The sequence below is a fragment of the Hyaena hyaena genome, unplaced genomic scaffold (genome assembly GCF_003009895.1).
Source record: "Hyaena hyaena isolate Hyena2069 unplaced genomic scaffold, ASM300989v1 scaffold_8, whole genome shotgun sequence".
Taxonomy (NCBI): Eukaryota; Metazoa; Chordata; class Mammalia; order Carnivora; family Hyaenidae; genus Hyaena; species Hyaena hyaena.
Genome location: NW_024080640.1, coordinates 2,664,501 through 2,688,430, shown reverse-complemented (window position 1 = coordinate 2,688,430; position 23,930 = coordinate 2,664,501). Strand labels below are relative to the sequence as shown.

Genomic DNA, 23,930 nt, shown 5'->3' with positions numbered 1-23,930 from the left:
GGGTCAGAGACAACATATACAAGAGAACCAGAACTTGGCAGATCTGAACTTCTGTGCTCGGGAAACCCCCAGAACTCCCCCTCACCAGCCTGTCTGGAGAAAAGCTCGTCTGTTCTCTTTGTTTTTCTCTTTCCTTTGGCAAGCTCAGCCCTTGACAATGTCCACCCATATACCTGCACAGCCAGTCTCTGGCACTGATGCTGCCCTGTAGACCCTTGATTCTGAGCTAAAAAGAACCCACCAGAGAGCACCAGTGGAAAGGGGTTACTGGTAGGGGAAGGGACACATCTTTAGACACAATCCCTATAAGTGTCACCAAGGTGGGGTGGGGACTAGAGAGACACTGTAGACGAAACAGCTAGACAGCTAGGCAAAACAGCTAGCATTCAGCAGCCAACCCAGTTGAAGACTCACGGCATCTCCTCAGGCAGGACATCGGCTAGGATATTGATAGAGTCAGTCTTAGCCTTGGAGGTTGGGGCTGCAGCCAGCAGAATCTTAAGCAGGGCAATCTAGGAAGCAGAAAATGAGGAGATCCATCTCTGTCCATTCCATTCAACAGGCTATTTTTCCACACCTCAACAGCCCTGTGGGAAGTGTTGTAAATGTTTCCTCTATGTTCGTTCCTCAATGACCAAATCTTGTCCACCTCCAGAAGGGCAGACAGGCAGGTGCCCAGGCCTGAGAGGCCTGCCTGTGAGGCTATAGCCAGACAGGCAGACCCAGAAGGGAGCTTATAGGCTATTCTGCTTCAAAATTGTTCTTTCTAAAGAGGATAGAAGCCAGTGAGAGGGGCAATGCCTAGAAATAAGGTGAGAGGTATAAGCATGATCTCACCTCCTCTATCCCTTTCCTCCCTCTAACTCTGACCATCAGCATCCTCACTGCTCAGCCTGGGGCTACCTAGGACATGACAGACCATGGCAGACTTCAAAGGGTCAAGGATACTTACTTAGAAGGAGAGCCCCCAATGAATCCTGCATGGATCCCACCTTATTCTCCACCCCTCCCAAAGAAGAACCTGGGAATAAAGCCAAGTCCTCCTTCCTCTTGGAAAAGCCCTGAGGAAAGCTCAGAATTTTAATGTTTTAGAGAATGCCTTGCATCAGAGGTGAAGGCTCAGGAAATAAGTTCAAATAATGGACAGCTCAGCTTGAAATGGCTCTCAGCTGTCTGTTCCTTTGCAGCAGAGAAGGGCAGCTCTGGCCCAGCAATCTCCTTACCATATACTGGGGGAGACTGTACAGCATGCCTTGGTAGAGGATTTCACATGGTGTCTCTGGTACAACCTCTTCCCCCTATGGTAGGAAACATACAGTTTGCCCAGGCCATTTTCTGGTTGACCAAAGGCCATGTTTTCCTGGTTATGAAGGGTGACATGAAAAGAGCACTGAGCTGGGAGTCAGATCTAGGTTCCTATCCCAGCTGTGTTAATGACTCATTGTATCACTCTGGGTAAGTTACTTTTCCTTTCTGGGTCTAGTTTCCTCTTCTTTAGGATCACTGGGCTCATCTGATGTCCTCTGAGGGCTCTTCCAGCCCTGACAATCTGATTCTGGTTTTCCCATTATCTGGAATCAATCCAGAATTCTTTCCACATCACATAGTAGATCAGGAATCAGAACACCTACCCAGGAGTCGGCTCAGACCACTGCTTTGCTGGTCACACAGCATCTTAAGTCAGGATGAATGTATGTCTGGGACACTAGAACAGATATCCCACACAGTAGCACTTCCTGTGGTGTCAGTTTGAGGCCATCCAAGAGCTCTAGAATGCTCTTAAGTGAGAGGTAGTTAACTCGGTAGAGAAAGTTGATAAGGGAGCTGGGTAACCCATAGCCCAGAAAGGCAGGAAGGAGTATTAGCAGGGAAGCTTTTAGGTAGAAGCTATTTTCTTTCCTTCTCCAGTAGCCCCTACCACATCCTTTCCTCCTTTATAATGAGGCCCTTCATGCACAACTCTCCTTGTCTTTTGATGACCCCATCTAACCCTTTTATAAGAGTAGGGGGAAAGGGGCCTCCAGTGCTCAAGGGGTTACTCAGGCCATTGTCCTCTTTGGCCAATGCAGTCCTTCCTCCCACAAGGTACCTCTATTCCAGGGCAAAGTTCACGGCCTTGAGGCACCTGAGGCAGGGAGGAATGACCTGACCCCTGCCATCCCACATAACTCAGCTGCTGCTTAAATGGGCATTCAATAAACTCAGGCAATCCTGTAAGGTTGCCGTCCTGCTCTCCAAAAGATCTGCCATACCTTCCCTTTTCCCTTGTCCTCAAACCAATCCCCTCACCCCACAACCCCTCAATAGTTGCTAACTCGGCCTCATACTTCATGGGGGACACAGAAGCAATCAGACAGGCACACCTTCATCTTCTCAACACCAAATCTACTAGGGTATCCATCTTCCTTCTTGACATGAACAATGAACCACCTGTGCTCTATTAAAGACCAGCTCTCCACCTGTGCTGGGGTTCTCTCACCCTTTTGCTTTGTCAAATGCATCAGTTCTGCAATCGTCTCTTCTCTCCCAGATCATCTCTTTTAGGACATAAACCTACTCTAGGGTCTCTAGCTATAAAACACTTTCCCTTGACCCCACATCTTCCTTCAGCTACCATCCCATTTCTATCCTGTTTATAATGAAACTATGTTGTCTGTGTTGACTGTCTACCACCTTTCCTTACATTTTTTTTTTTTAACATACTCCATCTAGGCTACTAGCCCCACTTTTTCACTTGAGGTCACCAGTTATCTTCATGGTGCCCTCTCCAATGGGCACCTATGATCTTATCCATTTATCAGCAGCATTTGACACAGCTGATCATTCCCTTCCAGAAAAAATTTTTCTTAGTTTTTATAGTTTCACAATCTCCCACATTCCCTTCTACCTCACTGAGTGTTTCTCTTACTCTTCTTTTCTGACTCCTTTCCTGACTCATCCTACCCTCAACATAGGGGTGTGCCCCAGGGCTTTGTCCTGGGTTCCCTCCTCTATTTCTATTCCCTCCCTGGGTTATCTCAGCCAGTTCTATGGTTTTTAACACTGTCCATTAAGTCAACAGCTCCCAGGTTTATCTCTCTAAGCCACTCCTCTCTCTTAGAATTCTAGATTTATACATTCAATTTGCATGACTGCTCATGTGCATGGCTGCCTAATGGATATCTAAAACTGAGTATGATCAAAATAGAACTCTTGATGAAACAGAACTCCTCATGCTGGCAAATGATTCTTATTCTTGATTCCTCTCTGTACCTTTCCATCCACATCCAATTGACCAGCAAGTCTTGTCAGCTACACCTCCAAAATATAACCCAAATTCATTCCACTTTTCCCTATTTCCCCAGTCCATGTCACCATCATTTCTCACCTTGACTATTTTAAGAGCTCTCTAAGTGATCACTCTGCTTCCACTCTTTTCTGGTAAAGTCTATACACAGCAGCCAGTGGTTTTTGAAAAGATAAATTAGATCATGTCACTCCCCTGCTTAAAATGTGCAAGGGCTTACTTCTGTACTGTGAAACAACTTCACACTCCCTATCTATGCTTAGGGGTCCTTTCTAAAGTCACTCCAGGCTACTCCCTGACTCCATCTCATACAACCTCACCCCCCTCCCCTGTGCTCCTGCCACAAGTCTTCATTTGCTATCCCTAATACACCGAGCTTGCTCTCCCTTTGTTAAGGCTATTCCCTCTGCTCGGAATTCTCTTTCCCCAGATGTTCCTATGGCCAACTCCTTCTTGCACCCCACATTGTAGCTTAGCTGTCACCTTCTCAGAGGTGCACCTATCCTGACTGCCTAGTTGAAAGTAGTCTACTACCTGATAGTTGCCTCTACCATGTCATCCTATTTAAATTTTTCTTCATTGTATCTCTCATTCTCTGATAGTCTTGTTTCCCTAATTACTTATTTTCTTTTTCCTCTAACTTGAATGTATCATGAAAGTAGGGACCTAAAAAACAAAAAATAAAAAGTAGGGACCTTGCCTTGCTTGGTACACATAGTAAAAGCCCAACAGCATGCACGCATGCTCAGTGAAAGCAGTGTAGACAGATTTCCTCCAGCCCTCCTCCTGTGCAGGACCCCCCTGACTTACCAAAGACATGGGGCACTTCTCCAAGTCCTCCTCATTCTTGATCTGAACATCTGCAATGGAGATGTACTTGTGCTGGGGAAGAAAGGAAATTAATTAAGAGGCTGAGGCTACTAAAAAAATAAGATAAATAAATAAATGAATAAATGTAACTCTAGATTTGGGGTTGTGAGTTTGAGCCCCATGTTGGGTTTAGAGATTAGGTAAAAAAAAAAAAAAAAAATACTGAGGGCCTTGATCACATATGTACCAGCCTCTTGCTTAACTTCCTCAATGATAAGGAAATGTCCTGCATATGGGCTGTTACTCCAAATAGGACACGAACTCTTTGAAGGCAGGAGTCTTATTCACCTTTGTACCCTCAACAATTGAGCCAAGTGCTTCATATACAGTGTTTCTGCTTATTCTGTGCTTCCATACTTGTTAAAGAGCAGCAAATACCTAAGTATTTACCTTCAACCAAGGGCAAGGGGAAGTAAAGAAAAGGCCCATGCCCCTGGACCACTGCTCTGAGAGTTTTGCCACATGTGAGTATGCTTGTGTGTGTGTGTACGGAGTGCTGATGATGGGGTAAGGGAGAGCTTAAGATCTGGGCAAGAGATGACTATTCTTACTCTTTGTGCTCACATACACTTTGGATGCAGAGCAGACTGCTACTAATCCTGGGCCTTTGGAAGCTAGTGGTCCTATAGGGACACGAAGTGAGAGGAAAGGAAGCAAGGAGTGGGAGGAGGAAAAAGGCATGAGAGGAAGAAAGGATAACTTTTCCCCAATTTGAATGTAGGAAAATGCTTAAGTAGGGAGAGAACTAATTTCTTCCTCTCTGGCCAAAATGCCTGCAAGGGAAATATAGAATAATTGGTTCAGAATGTGTCTGGTAGAAGAGCCAATACTCAGGACTCTGGTAATCCCCTAACTTGCCTTGTTGGCTCCCTATCCCTGAAGACTGAGAGCCCACCCTGGTCACCTGCTTTAAAGTCTTCACACTCTCGTGGATGGGCCTGGGTAATCCAACCAAGGTGTCTGTGTCCCTGTGAAATGGGAGATATACCAGATCATAAGCATCAAAAGTACCGAGAACTACTGATATCCCCTGGAGTTACATGGACCATGCCACTTTCAACATGCTATATTCTGGATCTTTCTCTATAAGCTTCAGGACCCCCATTATTGCTATAAGACACAGAAAGAACAATGCTACACAGAAGTACTCATGAAAATTTGGATTTTTGTATAGTTTTTTGGGGATTTACTTTGTTAGGGAGCAGTAAGTTCCCCCAAAAGGACATGTAGCCCAACTACAGTGAAACACTAGTAACAATGCTTTCTCAATTTTGTAGGGGCCAGCCAGTGTGAGGAATTCGTGAGGGAGGAGAAATGGGGGGGACACTGAATCTGTTCTGACCATGTTGCTTCACACAATGCTGGCCCATTAAAACAGGAAGGTTTCCTAGGGATCATCTAATCCAATACTCTCATAAGGAAATTGAAGCCCAAGAGGAAATGACTTGTCAGGTCCTGTACCTGGCTAAGAACATAAGAGTTCTAGAAAACTGGAAGGAAAAAATTTCATGGCACAAGCCCAAAGTAGTCACTAGGAGATGCCCATGGCCTAGTGGCTCTAGGTTACATGCTGACTACCAGGCAACATCTCTCATTCCAGCCACCCATTCCTCTGGCCCCCCTAAGAACCACTCTATAGCCAGTTCTGACCATCTAGTCACTTACTGCCCCAGAGTGAATCCGATGAATTTGTTCCTGCTCATCTCCAAGAAGTGCTCAATGTCCTTCTGTCTGAGAGGACAGTGGAGAGACAAACCCCAGAAAAGGAAAAAAAAAAAAAAAAACCTTGAGAGACAGAACCTTTCTGGGCACTTAACCCCTCAATGCAATTGGAGCAGTGGGAGAAGATCACAGCTAAGAGAGAAAACTTCACACCCGGGAGTTCTGACTTCTAGCTGAGCTTATTCAGACTTGAATGCTAGACCACTGCACTCTGGGCCTTCAGTGATTCTAACCTCAAAACTCAGGGTCCTGGAGTTACCAAACCTACCTGACCTTTGGGGCCCAGGGTAGGCCCTTGGGAAAGGCCACCCGTTCGGCAGAAAGAGGTGCCTGTGAAGGTGGAGGTGGCACCAGGGGGTCTTGCTCTAGCAGGTCTAACTCTCCATCCAAGGTTCGTTCTCCATCACCAGCAGACTCCTCTTCCTCCTCTGTGGTTGGTTCCTCAGTCTTAAAGAGATCTCTTTCATTGTAGATGTCCAGGCTATCCTGCTTAGTAAGGAGTTGCTGGGCGGAGGTTGGGAGGGTAGAGAGAAGGTATATAGAGACCTCACTCTGAGCATCCTTGTCTGAAGTCACCCTCTACCCATAGGTTGCTAGACTTCAGGATACAAGAGCTGGATATCCAGCTCTTCTGAGAATATCCCCTTTCCCATCTCAACCCTAGTATCCTCATTAAGCCCTATTCTAGGATAAGCACCTCTCAGGCAATCAAGCTGGGGAACAAAAGCATAGTTAATCCCAAAGTCAGTTACTTAGCTTTCGGAAAGCATGGATGCTTCTCCCCACCCCGCCGCCCAGCACTTTCCTTCCTAATTATGCTCTGCTTAGGTGAACATTCAATTAGTTTGCCTTCTGTGAGCATACACCAGCTGGCTGACTGAGGAAGAGGAGGACAGAGGCTTGCTGCTAGGCAGAGGGAAGCAAGTTTGGAATTTTAAATCTTGTTGCAGAAAGAAAAAAAGGTTGGACAGAAATAGGCCAAAAAGTTAAGAGTGACTGCCTCTGGTTTGTTACGCTTGTGGGTGATTTTCTTTTTTCCTCCCTTCTTCACATTTTTATATTTGCTCCAAATTTTATACAATGAGTAAGCATTATTTTATAAAACAAAAAAATAAAGTCTAAAAAAAATAATCACATTGTAGATTATGTAGACCAGATTATTTAACATGATTATTTGGTCCTGTCACCTATAATTGGTGAGCTCAGGTATTTCAGGGAGGTGAGTTCATGGGTACATGGTCAAGTCTCAGTGCAACTTGTCATTCTGACCTTTCCAGAGATGCAGACTATACCTAGAACACTAATCAATCACCTCCTAAATGTAAGCGTTTGGTTCCAGGGCCGGACAAGAGCAGGGATGGCTCACAATAAACCTTCTTGCTGTCAAGGAAATGATAAAGTGTCTCACCCCGGGCACATAGATTTGCTGGGAGCTTTGTTCAGGTGATCTGGGTCCCTATCTACAGGATTATGACCTAACTGTCATCCAGGATGCTAAGGTACTCCAGGCACACTAGGTCTAGGTCAATAACCCTGTAGCAAAACATGGATCTATGATGTGATACCACAATGTTACATCATGATAGCCCAGGAACCTGCTGCAGCTGGGAGACAGTGACTAAAGTACAGACTCCAAGGTTGGTCTCAAGGTTAGTTTCAGGTTAGTTACAGGGCCAACCAGAGGCAGGATAAACTGGGTCATTTACTGGGTCATTTTCCTTCTACATTCAGAGTAGCTCAATATCTTAATTTTTAGACAACTAGTATCACAACACCACTGTTTGCTTTAGTTCATACCCTTCGAGAACCACGGCGGCCTCGCAGCTTAGAGGGTGGTGGTGCCAGTTGAGACTCCCCCAGGTCGAGGGTGTAAGAGGGTGGGGAGGCAGCACGCATGCTCTTCACCACCTGGATACTATCTTCAGCCAGTGGAGGCAGCCCCAGTTCTGCCCGCTTCTGTACTTTGAGAACCTGTAGATGCTCAAATCCACCAAGAGTAAACTAAGGTGTAAACAGGAAAGGGGCAGAGAAGAACAGAGGGAAGTCAGTAGGAGCAAGTTCAGGGAAATGTGGATAGAGAGGAAGAGCCACAATCTCCAGTCCCTCTAGACTCCCTTCTTAATTAGGAAGTAATAAAACAGCAAGGAGCAAATGTAATTACCATCCCCAGTCTTAGGAGCTCAGGGTTCAGGATGAAGCATTATTTACTGACACTGACTCAGGGCTGGCAACATCACCAGAAATTAGGAAAGGACTCCTAGGGCCTTCTACTGGAAAAAAAAAAGTGGGGGAAACTATGTTTCCTTTTGTTAAGGAGCACACCCAGATGCTATAGAGCCCCAGAGTCACTCAATTTTTTCTGTTGTCAAAAGGTGGTTCCCCCAATGGAGCTTGCCCTGGAGGGTATGTTGTTCAACCACTCCTGTGGAGTGGGTACCAGAGATGAAGGATCAGATTTAATAATTCGTAACAAAGCTATAACCATACATTTATAAGGACTTCATTTTTTTTAAACAAATCTTCTGTTTATCTGAATAGAGAGCAAGCATCAAGCCCCACATTTTATAGCTAGAAAAATTGAGGCACAGACAGTTGCCCGAGGTTCCTTAGTATCAGCAGAAGCTAGATCTCCCAACTCTCAACCAGTGTTCTTTGCATGAAATGTCAGCTCTATCATAGGAAGGTACAATGACACCCCATTCATAGAGTGACATCTCCTGTCAGTCCAACAGAAATAGGTTACCTGCTCTGACACAGAACATCTGATTCCCCTCCATTGGCTAACAGCTGCCTTCCGCCTAGCTCCAGCCTCCTGGAACTAGACTAGAAGAAACTGAGGTGGTGGCAGAGGGCGCTGTTGGTTTGATTAGATGGGAGTGGGGGTGGGGGAATCAGCCACTCACCATGACTACCTTCCAGAGCAAAAGCAGGACCTTCTTTATGGGGAAGTGGGGAGCCAGGCCACTGCAGAACTTGGTAACCATGGAGAAAAGCAGAAGGGCAAAAGGCTCCTCATTATGCATTGAGAAGCCTAGGGGAGAGGAAGGAGAAGAGTGAGGAAGTGAGGATGAGGTAGCTGTAACCCTGCCCCTGTGACCCTGATTCTGGATGCAGTGAGGAAGGCTCTTACCACCCCCAAAGAATTCGAGTATTTGTTCCTTAGAAGGAACAAATTCGAGTATTTGTTCCTTAGAGTTTCCAGAGGGAAAGGGCAGGAAGGAAGGTCATGGAGGCAAAATGGCTTAGCTCCCAAGCTTGGGGATTGATACTGAACTAGAATAGTAATATAAAGATGTTGCTTTCCGGTCAAAGAATTCAATGCATTTCATGGATCACAACTCACTTTTCCACATCAGTGATATATTTTTTATTTTTTTTTTTAAATGTTTATTTATTTTTATTTTATTTTATTTTTTTTGAGAAAGAGAGCGAGTGAGGAGGGGAGGGGCAGAGAGAGGAAGACACGATCCAAAGTGGGCTCCTTGCTGAGAGTGGAGAGCCCGATGTGGGGCTTGAACTCAGGAACCGTATCATAACCTGAGCTGAAGTCAGATGCTTAACCAACTGAGCCACCCAGGTGCCCCTCAGTGAATATATTTTAAAAACCCCACAGGCCTTCATATCTTATCCCTGTCTGATGACATTACCAACTAACATTTTCAAGTTGATTCAACTTCTTTTTTTCATGTGAGATTGATGATGAAACAGGAGATGGATGGCTATCCCCATTTATAACCAAGGAAACCAAGGCACAAAAATGACACATAATTGGTCCTAACTCATAGACACAAGGGCAGTCAAGCCAGGTCTTCATGTCTGCCACATAGTATCTCTGCCTTAAAAGAATGGATGCTAGGAATGCCTGGGTGGCTCAGCTGGTTAAGCATCCAACTCTTCATCTCAGTTCAGCTTGATCTCAGGGTCGTCAGTTCAAGCTCCACATTAGGCTCCATTCCCTGTGAGGAGCCTACTTTAAAAAAAATAAAAATAGGAGCAACTGGGTGGATCAGTTGGTTAAGTGCGTGACTCTTGGTTTCATCTCAGATCATGATCTTGGGGTTCATGAGATGAAGACCCACGTTGGGCTTTGTGCTAATAGTATGGATTCTCTCCCACCCACTCTCTCTGCCCTTCCCCTGCACGTATTCTCTCTTTCTCTTTCTATCTATCAAAATAAATAAACATTTTTTAAAAAGTAAGAATAAAAGAATGGATGCCAATTCTGAACGAGGAAGGAAGGAAGAATGGGAGAAAGGAAGGGAGGGAGGGAGGAAGGAAGGGAGGAAGGAAGAAAGGAAGGAAGGAAGGAAGGAGGGCAGGTAGGAAAGGGAGCTGTTTCTACTAAGCAGAGGCTCAGATGCTATGCTTCCCCTCCATCACCAGCACCTCATCCCCACTCTTCCTCAAATTCCACTTCTTACTCAATTCAGTGCGGAAGGTCTCCCGTGCTGTCTTCCACCGGCAGGAGTCTGTCTCTCGCTCCAGGCGGATATTTTCCACCAATAGGTACATGACACTCAGTAGCACCCTGGGATTATAGAAGGGTTACAAAAGGTTCCCAAAGCAGCTCCTAACCTGTAGTCAGAGACCTCAGAGATGATTTGTGTGGGAGCTCAACCCAGCAGAATTAGCAACTACTAGTAATCTGGGTGTATCTTGGGGACTTGGGCAAAGGGTAACCCATTGCTGACCATCCCTTGTTCCAATCCTAGGGCCAGCTCCACTCACCTGAGCTCTGTGCTATCAGCAATGGAGATGGCTGGTTTCCGAAGAGCACTGCTACAGGCCTGGCTGTTGCTGCCAAGGGGAGGAGAGGGAGAACAGGAACTCAGATATCCTCTTTATGCCCGGTGTCCCCATTTACCATATACACAAACCTGAGTACCTGCTATTCCCTGGCTATGTAGCTAAAAGAAACTGGTCTAAGGTAAATGAGCCCACAGAATTCCTCTGACATCTCAGTAAATGCTTATCCGTGGTAAAGATGGGCAAGGGCAAGGGCAAGGTCTGTGATAATCCCTCCTATAATCCACATTGTGCCTAGTGCTGTGCTGGACACATAGTAGATGCTAAGCAACCCTTTAAATGTGCCCTATTTAAACTCCCGGGTAACAGGCTTGAGATAAAATGAGGGATCACTACAGTGGTAACAGCAACCAAGGCTACCTCTAGAGCTATAACCCACAGGGAAAGAACTGGACACAGCAACAGAAATTGGTCCTGTCTCTCTTGGGTCATGTTCTCAGGTAGAACGGTCTCCTTCATAGATTCCAGTTACGCTGAGTTGAGAAGGTGTTGAGATACAAAGGGAACCCACCTAGGATGGGGCCCTGAAGCCCAGGATTGAAGCTGTAAGTAAGGCAGAACCTGTTGATGAGACCACCTTCAGGAGGAAAACAGAATATCAGAAAGCATGGCTGCATAGATCGGAACTGTCAGTATGCTTTGGACTGAAATATGAATAGACCCTGCTCCCATAGAGGTCGCTATAGGGAGGCAATCAGCCCAGGACATGAGGCACCCTGCAAGAAAGGAGATTGTCTAGGCCAGCCCCCCCCTAAGGCTTCTCACTCGATTTCCATGTGGAGTAGCTCCAGGAAGGCCGAGAAGGTCCCCATCTGATAGAGCAGGAAGCAGTTGTACCTGGACCAGTGTAGCACATCGACCTCTGAATCACATTCCCCAAAAGTGCCTAAAGGACCAGACAGTGCCATGGAGTTGAAGGTGAGAGGAAATATCCCGGTTCTTTCCACTCTGCCCCATGATCTTAAGGCTATCTCCAACACCTTGCCCAACAATTAGGCCGACAAAGATTGGGCAAGGCCCTCCAGAACTTCCTTGAATGAGCCATTTTCAAAAGAGGAGAAGCAGTCTCCAGAGTCAGGTCCAAAGTGCTTATAACTGGTCTGTCTTAAGTTTGAGTTCCCGGAGAAGCAGATCCAGAGAGAAGGATTCAAATGAAAGTAGTTTATGTGGGAGATTGTACTAGTAGAGAAGTGGGGAAATGAGACAGGGAAGAGAAGGCAGCCAAGAACTGAAACCCAGGTTGGGGGAAGCTCTGGGAAACAGTATATATTTTACACACCTCAGAATCCTCCCCACCCAAGAAGGGTGAGGTAGTTGGGGTATTTATCCAATAACTCCTGTCAGTCAGTGATCAGTGCTACTGGACTAGGGGAGCATATTAATTCCCTAGCACTTCCTGGTTACCCCATATAGGCTGCAGACAAAGCTCTCAGGTAAAAAGTTGAAGGTAGTAGCAGCTGGAAGTTGGCCAGAGCACCAGACCCAAGAAAGACGCTTAGGCACTGCCTTGTTTGCTAGTCTTCCCTTCACCACTCTCTTTCTTCTCCATTTATTTTCTTTTATACTTTTTTTTTTTTTAAGTTCCCAGCTAGTCGGTTCTGCCAACAGTCCTCTTATTATGATCTGAGGGCTTATTTTTACTATTCCAGTTAGGCAATCTCATTTCTCTTTCCAACACCTGGCTAATAGGTCTCTTCTGAGGAGGTTTCCTCAATTAATCCCACTGAGTTCTCATCATCTCCCAGTTACACACTGTATCCACTCCTGCTGCTATGCTGGCTTGAACCTTCTAAATGCAAATAAGAAATAATGCAGAGGGTCCACCATCTGTGACTTTGCGATACTCCACTGCCTCCCCTCAGTGGAGGCCAGTGACATAGCTGATGATGATGCTGGTGGTGCATCACCAACTCTAGCCACACTGACTCTTTTGCTAATTCTCCACATATGATTACAGCCCATGTGAAGGAAAAAAAAAACCCTGTAAGAAATCTTGGCATGCCTGGTAAGATGAAGGCCAATTCCAAGGGATCCGGAATAGGACACACCTCTATCTCCTTAACTTCCTCAAAAGCACCAGATTACTTCTTTTTTCTTTTCTTTTTCTTTTTTGGCACTAGTTCACTTCGACCTTGATAAGATCGGTCTTTGAGAGGCAGGGACCTCACTTTCTGAGCTTGGCTTGCCTCATCCTAATCCTGATAACAACACTTCTTTCCCTGGTTTTCACCCATTTCAAGCTGGCAAAGGTGGTCACTTGCCTTGGGCCAGGTAGAGAACAGCCCGGGCCACCTTCAGTCGCTGTTCCCTACTGACCACCTCCAGTCGGTCTAGGAGTCCCATCACATAGGCCTTCTGAGCATCTTCCTCCAATTCCAGCCACTCCTTGCCCTGCACTGGGGACAGAAGGCCATATAGATCCAGTGTCAACTTCTGCCTCCCCTTCCATCTCTGATCCCAGCCCCCAACAAATTTTTCTCTTAAAAGCTTTTCTTATTTAGCTGAGAAGGAATAAGAGATTGGAAAAGTAAAGGACCCAAAAAGTTCTGGCTGAACCTACTCTGAAGCCTTATCTTCCTCCATATTCCCTCCATTCTCCACACATAGTCTATTCTGTCCTTTCTCTGCCTTTTCAAGGAGTTCCCTCTCTCTCCCCACCTATCCAATTCCTATTCATCATTATAGGTCCAATACTAATAATCTCTTTCTCACTAGTGCTCCAGCCAGCTCTGTCCTCCAAGATACTTTTTACTTCTCTTATAATACTTACCACTTTCCTCTGGCCTCAGTTTTGTGACGTACACACCTCCACTCTGCCACTGGACTATAAACTCTTTGAAGATACTGCAAATTCACCTTCACCCCTGCCCCCTGCATCTCTGGCACAAAACAGTACTTACCACACATCTGTTGAGTTGCAAATTGAATTCACTGACCAAGTTAGGAAGTGGAGGTTTGAGAGGAATGCAGTGTGGCACATGAAATTACTATTAGATGTTATTAGGAGTGAGGCAGAGTTGGAGGCAGGGGTTGAACGTTAAGGTCAAGGACTACACTAAGCACAGGGTTTTACCATGTAGCAGGGCACCTGCCCAGGACTCATTCCTCTGCTCTCTGGGCCCTTTACATCAGTGAAAGGGACCCAGCACAGGTTTCTCTTGCTTCCATTCCATGGCCTCTCCACTTGAGGTATAGGAAACTCTTGTGTCCCATATGCAAGGAGGAATAGAGAAGTTATACGGTTATGCAGAGGATGAAGACGGGTTTTGGGCTTTGTTTTGGGCTTTTTCTAGATCAAGCTGGGATATCATGGAAGGAAAAGCAGGTTTCTATGAATAAGAATCTGGGATCACCTTGAGTCTTGAAATCTTCTTCAAAGCACCTCCTGTTAGTGGTGAATTCCAGGTTTTCAGTGTAGCTATACAATTCTGTGGCAGAAAAGATAGGACAGAGTCACAAACATTCAGCAGACCCTTATAAAAGGGGCCTGAGGAGGAGAGGGTGGCATGAAAGAACTAAAGCTTCCAACACATTCCTGTGTCCAATTCAATCCAGAGCCAGCTTCTTCCCTTTCGGAGCAGTTAAAAATAGCCACTTGTGTCCCTGGGTGATTAAACCATCAAACCTGTCCTCCTCCTGCCAGCTGGCTGCTACAGCAAAGTAGGCAGTCTTCAGCACTTGGTGAGGGCCAGGAGGAGGGTTGGAGCAGAGAGGGCTAAATGCCATCACTCCTGTTTCTTAGGGCTGCAGCTCCTTCTGCTTGTCAACCCAGACTGAGGCTATCCTGTCTCTAGGGAAGAGAAGGGCAACACAACGCCTGAAATTTAGACGCAAGATCCTTGGGCTATTCAAGGAGCCAGAGTAAAGGCTGGAGAGTATGTGCTAGATGGCCCTTTGGGGTTAAAGCCAGTTTATTCCCTACTGAATTTCCTCGAAGGGTACAGAGTTTAGGTTCCTGCCCATGGCCACCCAGGTAGAGACAGCTTCAAACCACTTAGAACTAGCTACTGTTGCCAAAGGGCTGCTTAGGCCCAAGAACATCTAACTTTATTGACAATAGCCTCTAAATACAAAATGCAGAGCTTAAGAAATAAAAATGCCCTCTCTTCCACACACACTCCAGGACATTATACTAGTACCTTCATCCTACAGAGGATGAAGAACTGAAGCTGAGAAGTCAACAGGTGACAGAATAGATTTCCTCAAAACTTTCTTCCAAGACCCTTGCTGGAAACTTAACTAGGTCACAGATAGTTCACAAAGAGAAATTCACTTATGTTCTCAATTGTTAGACTGAGAAACACCTTGTCCGGGAGGCAGGGCTTTTGAGTACTGAGTTCCAGAATCCTGGACTGACCAGAAGCAAATCCCAGCCCTGACTCTGATATTCTTCAGTGCTCAGTGGGTAGTGTTCATAGATGTTTTTAAAGAGTGCAGCACAAACCCAGTCAGAAAAGGGAGGAAGGCTGTGAGGTACTAAACTTTTTGTTATTTATTGTTAAATTTTAGATCATGAACTTTCATATAGGGATAAATACAGAATACATATGAGATACCTTTGTATCTTCTACCCAGATTAAACAAATGTTCATACTTGTCATATTTGCTTCCGATATCTAAAGCCTCCCTTTTCCTCCCAGTCAATCTTATTCCCCTCTTTAGCATGAAATTGGTATGTATGCTTCACATGTCTATTTTTCTACTTTTACTACACACATATATACCTATAAACAACATGATACATTGTTTCGAAAGTTTTTATCCAAACAGGATATTATATACTATTTTTTCTAAAAATCATATTCTAGTATGTCTTTCAATAGTTTTTTACATGACAGTTTGACTTACACATCCATTTACTTAACTGACACTGTTCTCAATCAAGTGTGCAACCAGTCTTCCCAGAAACACCTTTTTGGTTTGTGTGTTTAAGCAGTTTTCTGGATACACATATAAATTATTTTGTCACTGTTTCTTTCCCCACTTAACATTGTGCTTTTAATTTATCGATATCAAAACATATGACATAGATCAACTATTTTAACATTTATACGGTAACCTACTATATTGACCAACTACAGTTCATCCATTCCCCTAAGTTGTTTTAAATTTTTTCACAATGGCCAAAATAAACATCTTTATATGTGTTTTCTTGTGCCCAAGTGTTCTTTAAAAGGTACATGTAGAATCACTGGGTTATAATATGCGTGCATCTTCAACTTTGCTAGAAGTGACCAAAGTGCTTTCCAATTTTTATGCTCTGTTCTCTAATGCCAATCAGCATATAAAAGTACTCGTTTCTCTATACCCTCACCAACTTCAGGTTTTTAAGTTTTGCAATCTGATAAACATGAAATATCTCATTTTAATTTGCTTTTACTCATTTACTAAAGTAGTTGAACATCTTTTCATATATTTATTGACCATATGGTTTTCTAGTCTCTGAATTCCTATTCATATTCTTTGACTACTTGTCTATTCCTCTCTTCTCTCTCTATACACAGACACATGCATACGTATATGAAATTTATTTTTTTGTATATATTATTTGGAATTCTTATCCTTTGTTGGTTATTAAACTCAGCTATCTGTCACTCATCACAAAATTTATTCCCTGTGCTCATTCACAAGAACTTCTTTAAAATTGCTTGTCTCTTTTCTCTGAAAAAGCATGTCGCAAAGTGTCACTTCCATGTGACAGAGTATTTAATTTCACACCATCTCCACCCAAAGCTCGTTTATTAATAACTAGTATTCATAGCACGTGTAACATGGAGGCTCTTAATGTGAGGGGATCACACTGCCTAAGCTAAAAATTCAGACAGAGAGACAGAAAGGGAGAGGGTGGCAGAAAGAAGGGGGCATGCATGCAAAGATACTAGTGAATATGAGAAGAGAAACAAGAGTGGGTAAAAAATGGAAAGACAAAGGATTTAAGAGTACACCAAAAGAGAATAAAGAAGGGTGAGCAAAAAAGAGTGAAAGAATGAAAGTGGAGAATACTGTAGCCAGAGGAGAATTCACAGAAAGAACTGTAAAAGCACAGATATTTACTGCTGGAGGCTGGAGAGAGAAGGGAATGTGGAGAATAGATAAGCTGCCAGGAGAGATCATAGACTCAGGCCCTCTCCTCTTGGCCATCCCTCCACTCTCCACAGACCCATCTCCACCTCATACCTGACAACTCTGCTGCGTGCCCATCTGCATCTCCATACTCAAATTCCAGAGTGGGGCAGTCCACAGAGCCCTGTAATAGAGAAGTGTTTGCAGTAACGTGGAAAAAGGGATGAAAAAGGAAATTATACTCTCACTTAATCTTCTTCCTCTCTTGGAGGCCAACATTAGATCGGGGAGGCAGCTAGGAGAATCCCATCTGGGCCTTTAATCCAAGAGGTACCCTCCTCCAAGCCAAAATGTGAGGCTCAATGCAGGACAGGGCTGAAGATTCCTATATAGAATCAGAAACTCTGAGTAAAGGATCGTGAACAGATATGAAAGCTATGAAATCTGTGCCTGTATCTGACCTACATAAACACAGACCAGAAGAGCTTCTAGCTGATGTCTAGAAAAATGAGATGGACAAAAACAAAAGAAGTGAGCTGGATTCTAATATTAGCTCTGTCATTAACCCACTGTGTGATTTTGGGCAGATCTCGTTCTTTGGATCATAGTTCCTCATATATAAAAGGAGGTCCCTCAACTCTAGTGTTCCACAACTCTAGGATTATCAGATAAGGTTGTATTTCTACTCCAAGTTATATTAAAACTAGATTTCATATGTTGTTGTAGGTATAATGTTACAATCGTATATAAAAAACATCTTAATGTAATCCTATCTCCTAACCTCTCTAAGCATTTTGGAGTATTTCCTACCAGTGTACATTAATATATATAAATTAAAAAGTTTCTGAATCTCAAAAAAATGTATTTTGAGTCTCATCTGTCACACACTGAGATCTTGAGCAAGTTACTTACTCTCCCTATGCCCCAGTGTGGTAGAAAAAGTGTATTTGGTCTTTGTCCCCTGTTCCAGGCACAGAGCTCCTAAAACCTTTGGAATTTCCTGATAGGAGTGTCTATAATTTAAAAGCCCCTGTCAACAATACTAGAGTTTATGCTAGTGAGGTGACTCCTGGTGAGCCTTTAAGAGTTTCAAAGGAGGGAATGGCCCCACCTCCAGAGAGTTGAAGAGGCTGAAGATTAAGTCAACTACCAGCCAATGGCCAATGGTTTAATAGCCTGAGACAGCCCCTGTGTCTAATGGTTTAAACAATCATGCCTCGGTAATGAAACTGTATAAAAGCCCTGAAACAATGAGTTTTGGGCAAACCAAAGTGCTGAGGGGGTGATACCCAGAGGGCATGGAAGCTCTGTACCATCTTACCCCCATATCTTGTCTTTGCTCTCTTCATTCTTTTTTTTTTTTTTTAATATTTTTATTTATTTCTAGGAGAGAGAGAGAGAGACAGCGTGAGCAGGGGAGGGTCAGAGAGAGAGGGAGACACAGACTCTGAAGTAGGCTCCAGGCTCTGAGCTGGCAGTCAGCAGAGAGCCCGACGCGGGGCTCAAACCCATGAACCGCGAGATCATAACCTAAGCGAAAGTCGGACGTTTAACCAACTAAGCCACCCAGGCGCCCCTGCTCTCTTCATTCTTGAATTGTATCCTTTATATTAAAATTGTAATCATAAACGTAGCAGTTTCTTTTTTTTTAATTCTGTGAGTCATTGTTGCAAATTATGGAATCAAGAGATGGCAGCAGGTGGGTAGGATGGGGGTGGTCAAGAAACCTCTGAATTTGCAGTTGGCCAGGTACAGTGAATGCGTGTAGCCTGGGGGGCCCGGGGTGTGGCTGGCATCTGAAGTGGGGACAGTCTTATGGCACTGTGCCCTTAACCTGTAAGGTTTGTGCTAACTACTGATAGTATCAGAACTGAATTGGTGTCAGGGAATTACTGGAAAATGACATGCTCAGTCTTCTCATCTGTAAAATGAGGATAATTCATAGAGTCATTATAAGCAATAGATGAATTAACAGAGGACAAAGAACTTAGCACACTTACCTAGCACTTGATAGCATTATGTAGGTGGTTATACTACTTAGAATTTTACTTACTGTACTTACAATTTTAATATTATAAAGGTGTTTTTCTTATATTCTTATGACTATCATTTTAAATAGCTAAGTGTACAGCAAAGCAGGCAGATAACTAACTGGTTTACTTAACCAGTTCTCTATTGTTGATCATTTAAGTTTTAATTTTTCTTTACTATAAACATAAAGTTGTAATACACCTATACATTTTTTCATATTTAGGATCTTTCCTAAGGATAGATTCTTTTTTTTGTTTTCCAAAACCACTTTATCAATTTACACTGCCAACAACGCAAATTATGTTATGTTTAAACCCACTATTGCAAATACTTCCAAATACATCTGGGTTACAGAAACCAGTAAGAAAAAAAAAAGATGGAGGGGGGGAATGACATTAGGTAGTTGAGGTTTTATTCTGATCAGTAGAGACTTAAAAAAACCTTTTTAAAATACAATTTCATAAAAGAACAGTTTAAAACCCCCAAAATGAGGACGTAATGTTAGAATAAAAGAGGCATTAAAAGTAATGTTTTTCAAAGCTTTTTGATTGTAAATCAAAGAATAAATAAATTTTACATCATGCTCTGACAGATACACAAAACTGGAACAAAAGTTTTTAACAAAATAATACCACCATTACTATGTGACATAGATACTTTCTATTATTCTATTTCTTTAAAAAAAATGTTGGTTGTTGGTCTCAACTCACAGTTTGAAAAATACTGTTTTAAATTGCATACATGCTGTGACAAGGCCAAGGGCCAGCCTCCCAGTGACAAGATGTTGCATGTCCCCTGACATGATGTGACAAGAAGGGCAGTCACCTCTGTGGTCTTCCATCTGAAAGCCCAAAACCTGGCCTCATGTCAGACAGACCATGGACGAGGCTCACTGAGAAATTCTCACAGCCCAGAGGAGGTTCAGAAGAACTGCTATGGGTGAGGCGGGGCCAGGCCAGGCCTGAGAAGGACTCTCAGGGAACAGAGCTTTCCATGAGTCAAAGGACCAGTGCTGCTTCCATGGTTTGGCTAAAAGCACTGTGGAAACCTGAAAGGCTGGCATCAGGGGAAACTGAGTGAGGGGTACAGGAGCCCTCTGTACCATCTCTGCAACTTTTCCATAAACCTAAAATCACTCCAAAGTAAAAAGTTTAGTAAATAAATAAATAAATCACACACATCTGTTTGTTGGTTGGTTTACTAAGCTCTTCACCCAACATGGGGCTTGAACTCATGACCCTGGATCAAGAATCGCATGCTCTACCAACAGAGCTCACCAGATGCTCCAAATTGAACACATCCTTTAAATTTATTGTCTCAAACTACATTTTATGAAAAACTTACTTCAATGCCCTGAATTTTCCTCCTTTTTCCACAAACCAGTAAAACTCTGTCAAGGACTTTGGGAACCAACTAAACCAGGGGATCTGGCTAAAAGAGGCCTGAGGTGAATCGTTTGGTTAAGAACTCCCTGTTTCTTTTAAAATTTTAAAAATGTTTATTTATTTACTTTGAGAACGTGTGTGGGCACATATGAGGGAGGGACAGAGAGTGAGGGAGAGGGTCAGAGAGAGGGAGAGAATCCCAAGCAGGCTCCTTTCCGTCAGTGTGGAGGCTGGGCTCAGTCTCTAAACCATGAGAACATGACATGGGTGGAAATCAAGAGTCAGATGTTTAACTCACTGAGGCACCCAGGCGCCCTAAGAATCTTATTAAGCAAACAATTAGTCTCTAGCTTCCTATTTTCGTTGGGATATTCATACACTAAACCACTGGGAGAGGGCAGGTCAACCAGTGTCCCCCACAGGCACAATGATGGATGAGGAGGCTCTCTTGAATTGTGCCAACAGTAATTCTCTTCCAGTAATCCTTTAGAAGTCCAAGAGAGGGGGGAAAAGATAAACCATCTCCCCTGAGGACTGTCTTTCACAGGAAAGCAAAAGGAGGGAAGGAAGGAAAGGCACATAGTCACCCGAGTCTGGGAATGTACTGACAGGTAAAAGGCAGCTTTCCTGCTGCAGTGGAAGGTGGAGGAAAGCTAATCTTTCCAGCCAGCCTGTTGGCAGGCAATGAGCCCAGATGGAGAGGATCACTGCAGTTGTCCATTTGCAAGCATAAGAAGTACAGCTGCAGACAACCAGGAGGTAAAACTGGGGGCAGGTGGAAAGCTCTGAGTCTCTGGATACTGGACTCACTGGCAAAACGAAAGTACTATTAGAGCCCTTTTCCTGGTGGAAAACTTGATAGGCAGGGAAAAGCCCTCTAACATCAGGAGTTTTAACTCTCCCAAAGAACATATCATTCTGAAACTAATTATTTTATTTACTTGCATATTGTCTCTCCACCCTGGCTAGAATGTTCGCTCCACAGAAAAAGACCTTGTCTTGTTCACCACTGCATCCCTAGCACCTAAATAGTGCTGGGCATGTAGAAAGGACTCAATACTTTTTGAAATAATGAATGACCCACCCCCTCCTCCCAAAAAAACATTTAAGCAAAAACAATGTTGCTTTGTGGGGGAGGAGGTACAGGGTGCTCTAAAAGGCGAGATTCATAGTAAGGCAGGGAGGGAGATGACGTGGATAGAACCCTCAACTAGCAAAACAGTAGAGCTGAGCTCTGTCTCTGAAAGATGGTGTGATTTTTGGACTAGTCTTTTCATTTCCACTTCCTGCTTTTAAAAAATGGGATGGAGGGGCACCTGGGTGGCTCAGTAGGTTGGGCGTCCAACTTCGGCTCAGTTCATGATCTCATGGTTCGTGGGTTCGAGCCCCGCATCGGGCTCTGTGCTGACAGCTAGCTCAGAGCCTGGAGCTTGTTTCAGATTCTGTGTCTCCCTCTCTCTGACCCTCCCTTGCTCTCTCTCTCTCTCCCTCTCTCTCTCTCTCAGAAATAAATAAAACATTAAAAAAAAATTGGATGGATTCTTACTTTTCTGTATCAAAATGAAAAATATACATGAACTCCCTTTGGAAACTGGGATGTACAATTCAAATGGTAAACCGACTGGGACAAGTAAGACCTGGCTTCTAGTATAAGCTCTGGCCCTATGAGCTACTATGTACTGACCAATTACATACCCTGTGCCTGCACTGAATTAAACATCTGACATCTGATGATCTCATATGACTTTATCACAATCTTCTGAGGTGGGTCGCATTAACCTCCTTTACAGAAGAAGAAACTGGAGCTCAGAGAGGTTTGGCAATTTGCCAAAAGTCACACAGAGTAAGTGATAGGGCTAGGATTCAAAACCTGGTCTGGATGGGAGCACCTGGATGGCTCAGTCGGTTGAATATTGGACTTCAGCTCAGGTCATGATCTCATGGTTCATGAGTTCGAGCCCCATGTCAGGCTCTGTGCTGACAGCTCAGAGCCTTGAGCCTGCTTCCAATTCTGTGTCTCCATCTCTCTCTGCCTCTCCCCTGCTCACACTCAGTCTCTGTCTCTCTCAAAAATAAACAAACATTTTTAAAAAACCCGGTCTGGATGATCCCCAAGCTCGGTGCTCCTGGCCACTATGCCAGATGCATGATCTTGGGCAAGTTACTTCTGTCTCTTAACTTGTGTTAAGAGAAAGGGCTAGAGCGGATGATCGCTACAGTCCCTTTCACACCTGACCTTTCATGGTCTATTCTGATCCCCGCTCAGATCCAATTCTACTCTTGCCTAGTTAATGGGCACTGGCTGGATGAGGGAGAAGGAGACTAATACTTCACTCCTTTCATTCTCCTAGTTAGGATTCCTTAGGTAACCCAAACATTCATATTCCTATCTGTGGGTTTGTATCCTGAGCAGTTCCATTCCCCGTCCTCTCCCCCTCACCCCAGCTGAAGCCTCTCATTGACCCTCACTGGTAGGGGTCCTGATGTCTGGGGAAGGCACTCCCTAAACAGCCTGCCAACACGCGGGGGCAGGGGACGAGCAGAAGTCACTCGGCACATCTGGATCAGCTCGCTAGCCCAGGGGTGGGAGCGCGGCTGCCCCCCACGCCGGCCCCCGTCCACTGCGGCGGAGCTCTGGCCCCTCACCCTTCAGGCCAGTCGCTTAACCTGTCCGCGCCCGCTCCTTCCGTAAATCGAAAACACGAATCCTCACTTCAAGGGGCTGCAGAAATTAAGTGCGATAAATATTTGAAAAGTACCAGGTATGGTCTCTATCGCGCTACATCCCCGCATTCCCAGAGGAGAGGCCAGAGGGCTAAGAAGCCCCCGACAGGGAGACAGGCAGAGAGGGCTCCTGGGCTGTAGAGCCCAGAGTCCGGGCTGCAGAGGACCCCGCAGACGTCCGCTCCCAGGGGCGGCACCGAGCGCGCCGGGGGGCTCCGGAAGGGGAGGAGGACCGGGCCGAATCACCTCAGCCACTGCTTCCCGCCCGCGGGCGTCTCCCGGCCCCAACCGAAGCTCCCCGGGTTCCTCACCTCCGACTCCCGCCGCTGGCTTCTGAACGCTTCCCGGCCCTTGGGCGCCGTCTGCTTCCCTTTGCCGCTGCCGTTGCCGTTGCCATTGGTGGACGCGCTTCCGGCCCCGGGCGCCGCGGGGTCCTCCATGCCACCTTAACTCAGCGGCTACCTCAGCCGCTCGGCGAGCTCTGCCCGGGGCGACCCCGCTGCCGCGCGCGGGGATCCAGGCCCCGCCCTCCCCACAGCTATTGGCTGCGGTCGCGCTCCGCAGCCCCGCCCCGCAGCGCGATTGGTTACTCGGCTGTTCGAAGCGGGACTTGGAGGCGGGCGGGGGGGCTCATTCACGGGATGTTCCCCTCCCCTCCTATTTTTTTAAGTCCTGCCGCACTGCTGGTAGCTTTAGGCTCTGGGGTAGGCTCCGGGCTCTACCTCCCGAATTCTGGTCCTCGAGCTTTGGCAGGTTATCTTTTAGCTTCACTCAGCACTCTCCCCCTCCCAAATAGCGACCTTTTCGGGGAGCTCTAGTCTCCGCCTCCTGCTCCACTGCAGTCTCGGTTTCCCCATTACCACAGATGTCTGTCCTAGCTCTCGTATTACGCCCCCAGTCCCGATTCCGTCGCAGGGGAGGCACGGCACCGCCGGGTGGCCAGGGACACCGAAGGCAACGAGAGATTTGCCCTCTCAGATTTCTCGAGAACTCATCCCGCCTGGAGTGAGGGCTAGACTGGGAGATGGTGGGTTGTGGGGTGG

The 23,930-nt window shown here is 45.3% G+C and overlaps 1 protein-coding gene across 1 annotated transcript in view; it reads right to left on the bottom strand.

Annotated features, from left to right (window-relative positions):
• STRIP2 (striatin interacting protein 2) overlaps positions 1–23,327 on the bottom strand; it is a 44,576-nt gene extending 21,249 nt beyond the window's left edge. Inside the window, exons 1-15 of the mRNA XM_039242471.1 lie at positions 23,199–23,327; positions 16,862–16,931; positions 14,038–14,112; positions 12,946–13,080; positions 11,450–11,570; positions 10,607–10,675; positions 10,300–10,406; positions 8,782–8,909; positions 7,676–7,879; positions 6,147–6,382; positions 5,822–5,887; positions 5,061–5,124; positions 4,097–4,168; positions 1,224–1,298; positions 415–512 (exon numbers count right to left, since the gene is read on the bottom strand). Coding sequence (XP_039098402.1) covers positions 415–512; positions 1,224–1,298; positions 4,097–4,168; positions 5,061–5,124; positions 5,822–5,887; positions 6,147–6,382; positions 7,676–7,879; positions 8,782–8,909; positions 10,300–10,406; positions 10,607–10,675; positions 11,450–11,570; positions 12,946–13,080; positions 14,038–14,112; positions 16,862–16,931; positions 23,199–23,327 — 1,649 coding nt within the window. The remainder of the gene's footprint in view (positions 1–414; positions 513–1,223; positions 1,299–4,096; positions 4,169–5,060; positions 5,125–5,821; positions 5,888–6,146; positions 6,383–7,675; positions 7,880–8,781; positions 8,910–10,299; positions 10,407–10,606; positions 10,676–11,449; positions 11,571–12,945; positions 13,081–14,037; positions 14,113–16,861; positions 16,932–23,198) is intronic.
• Positions 23,328–23,930: the final 603 nt, after the last annotated feature.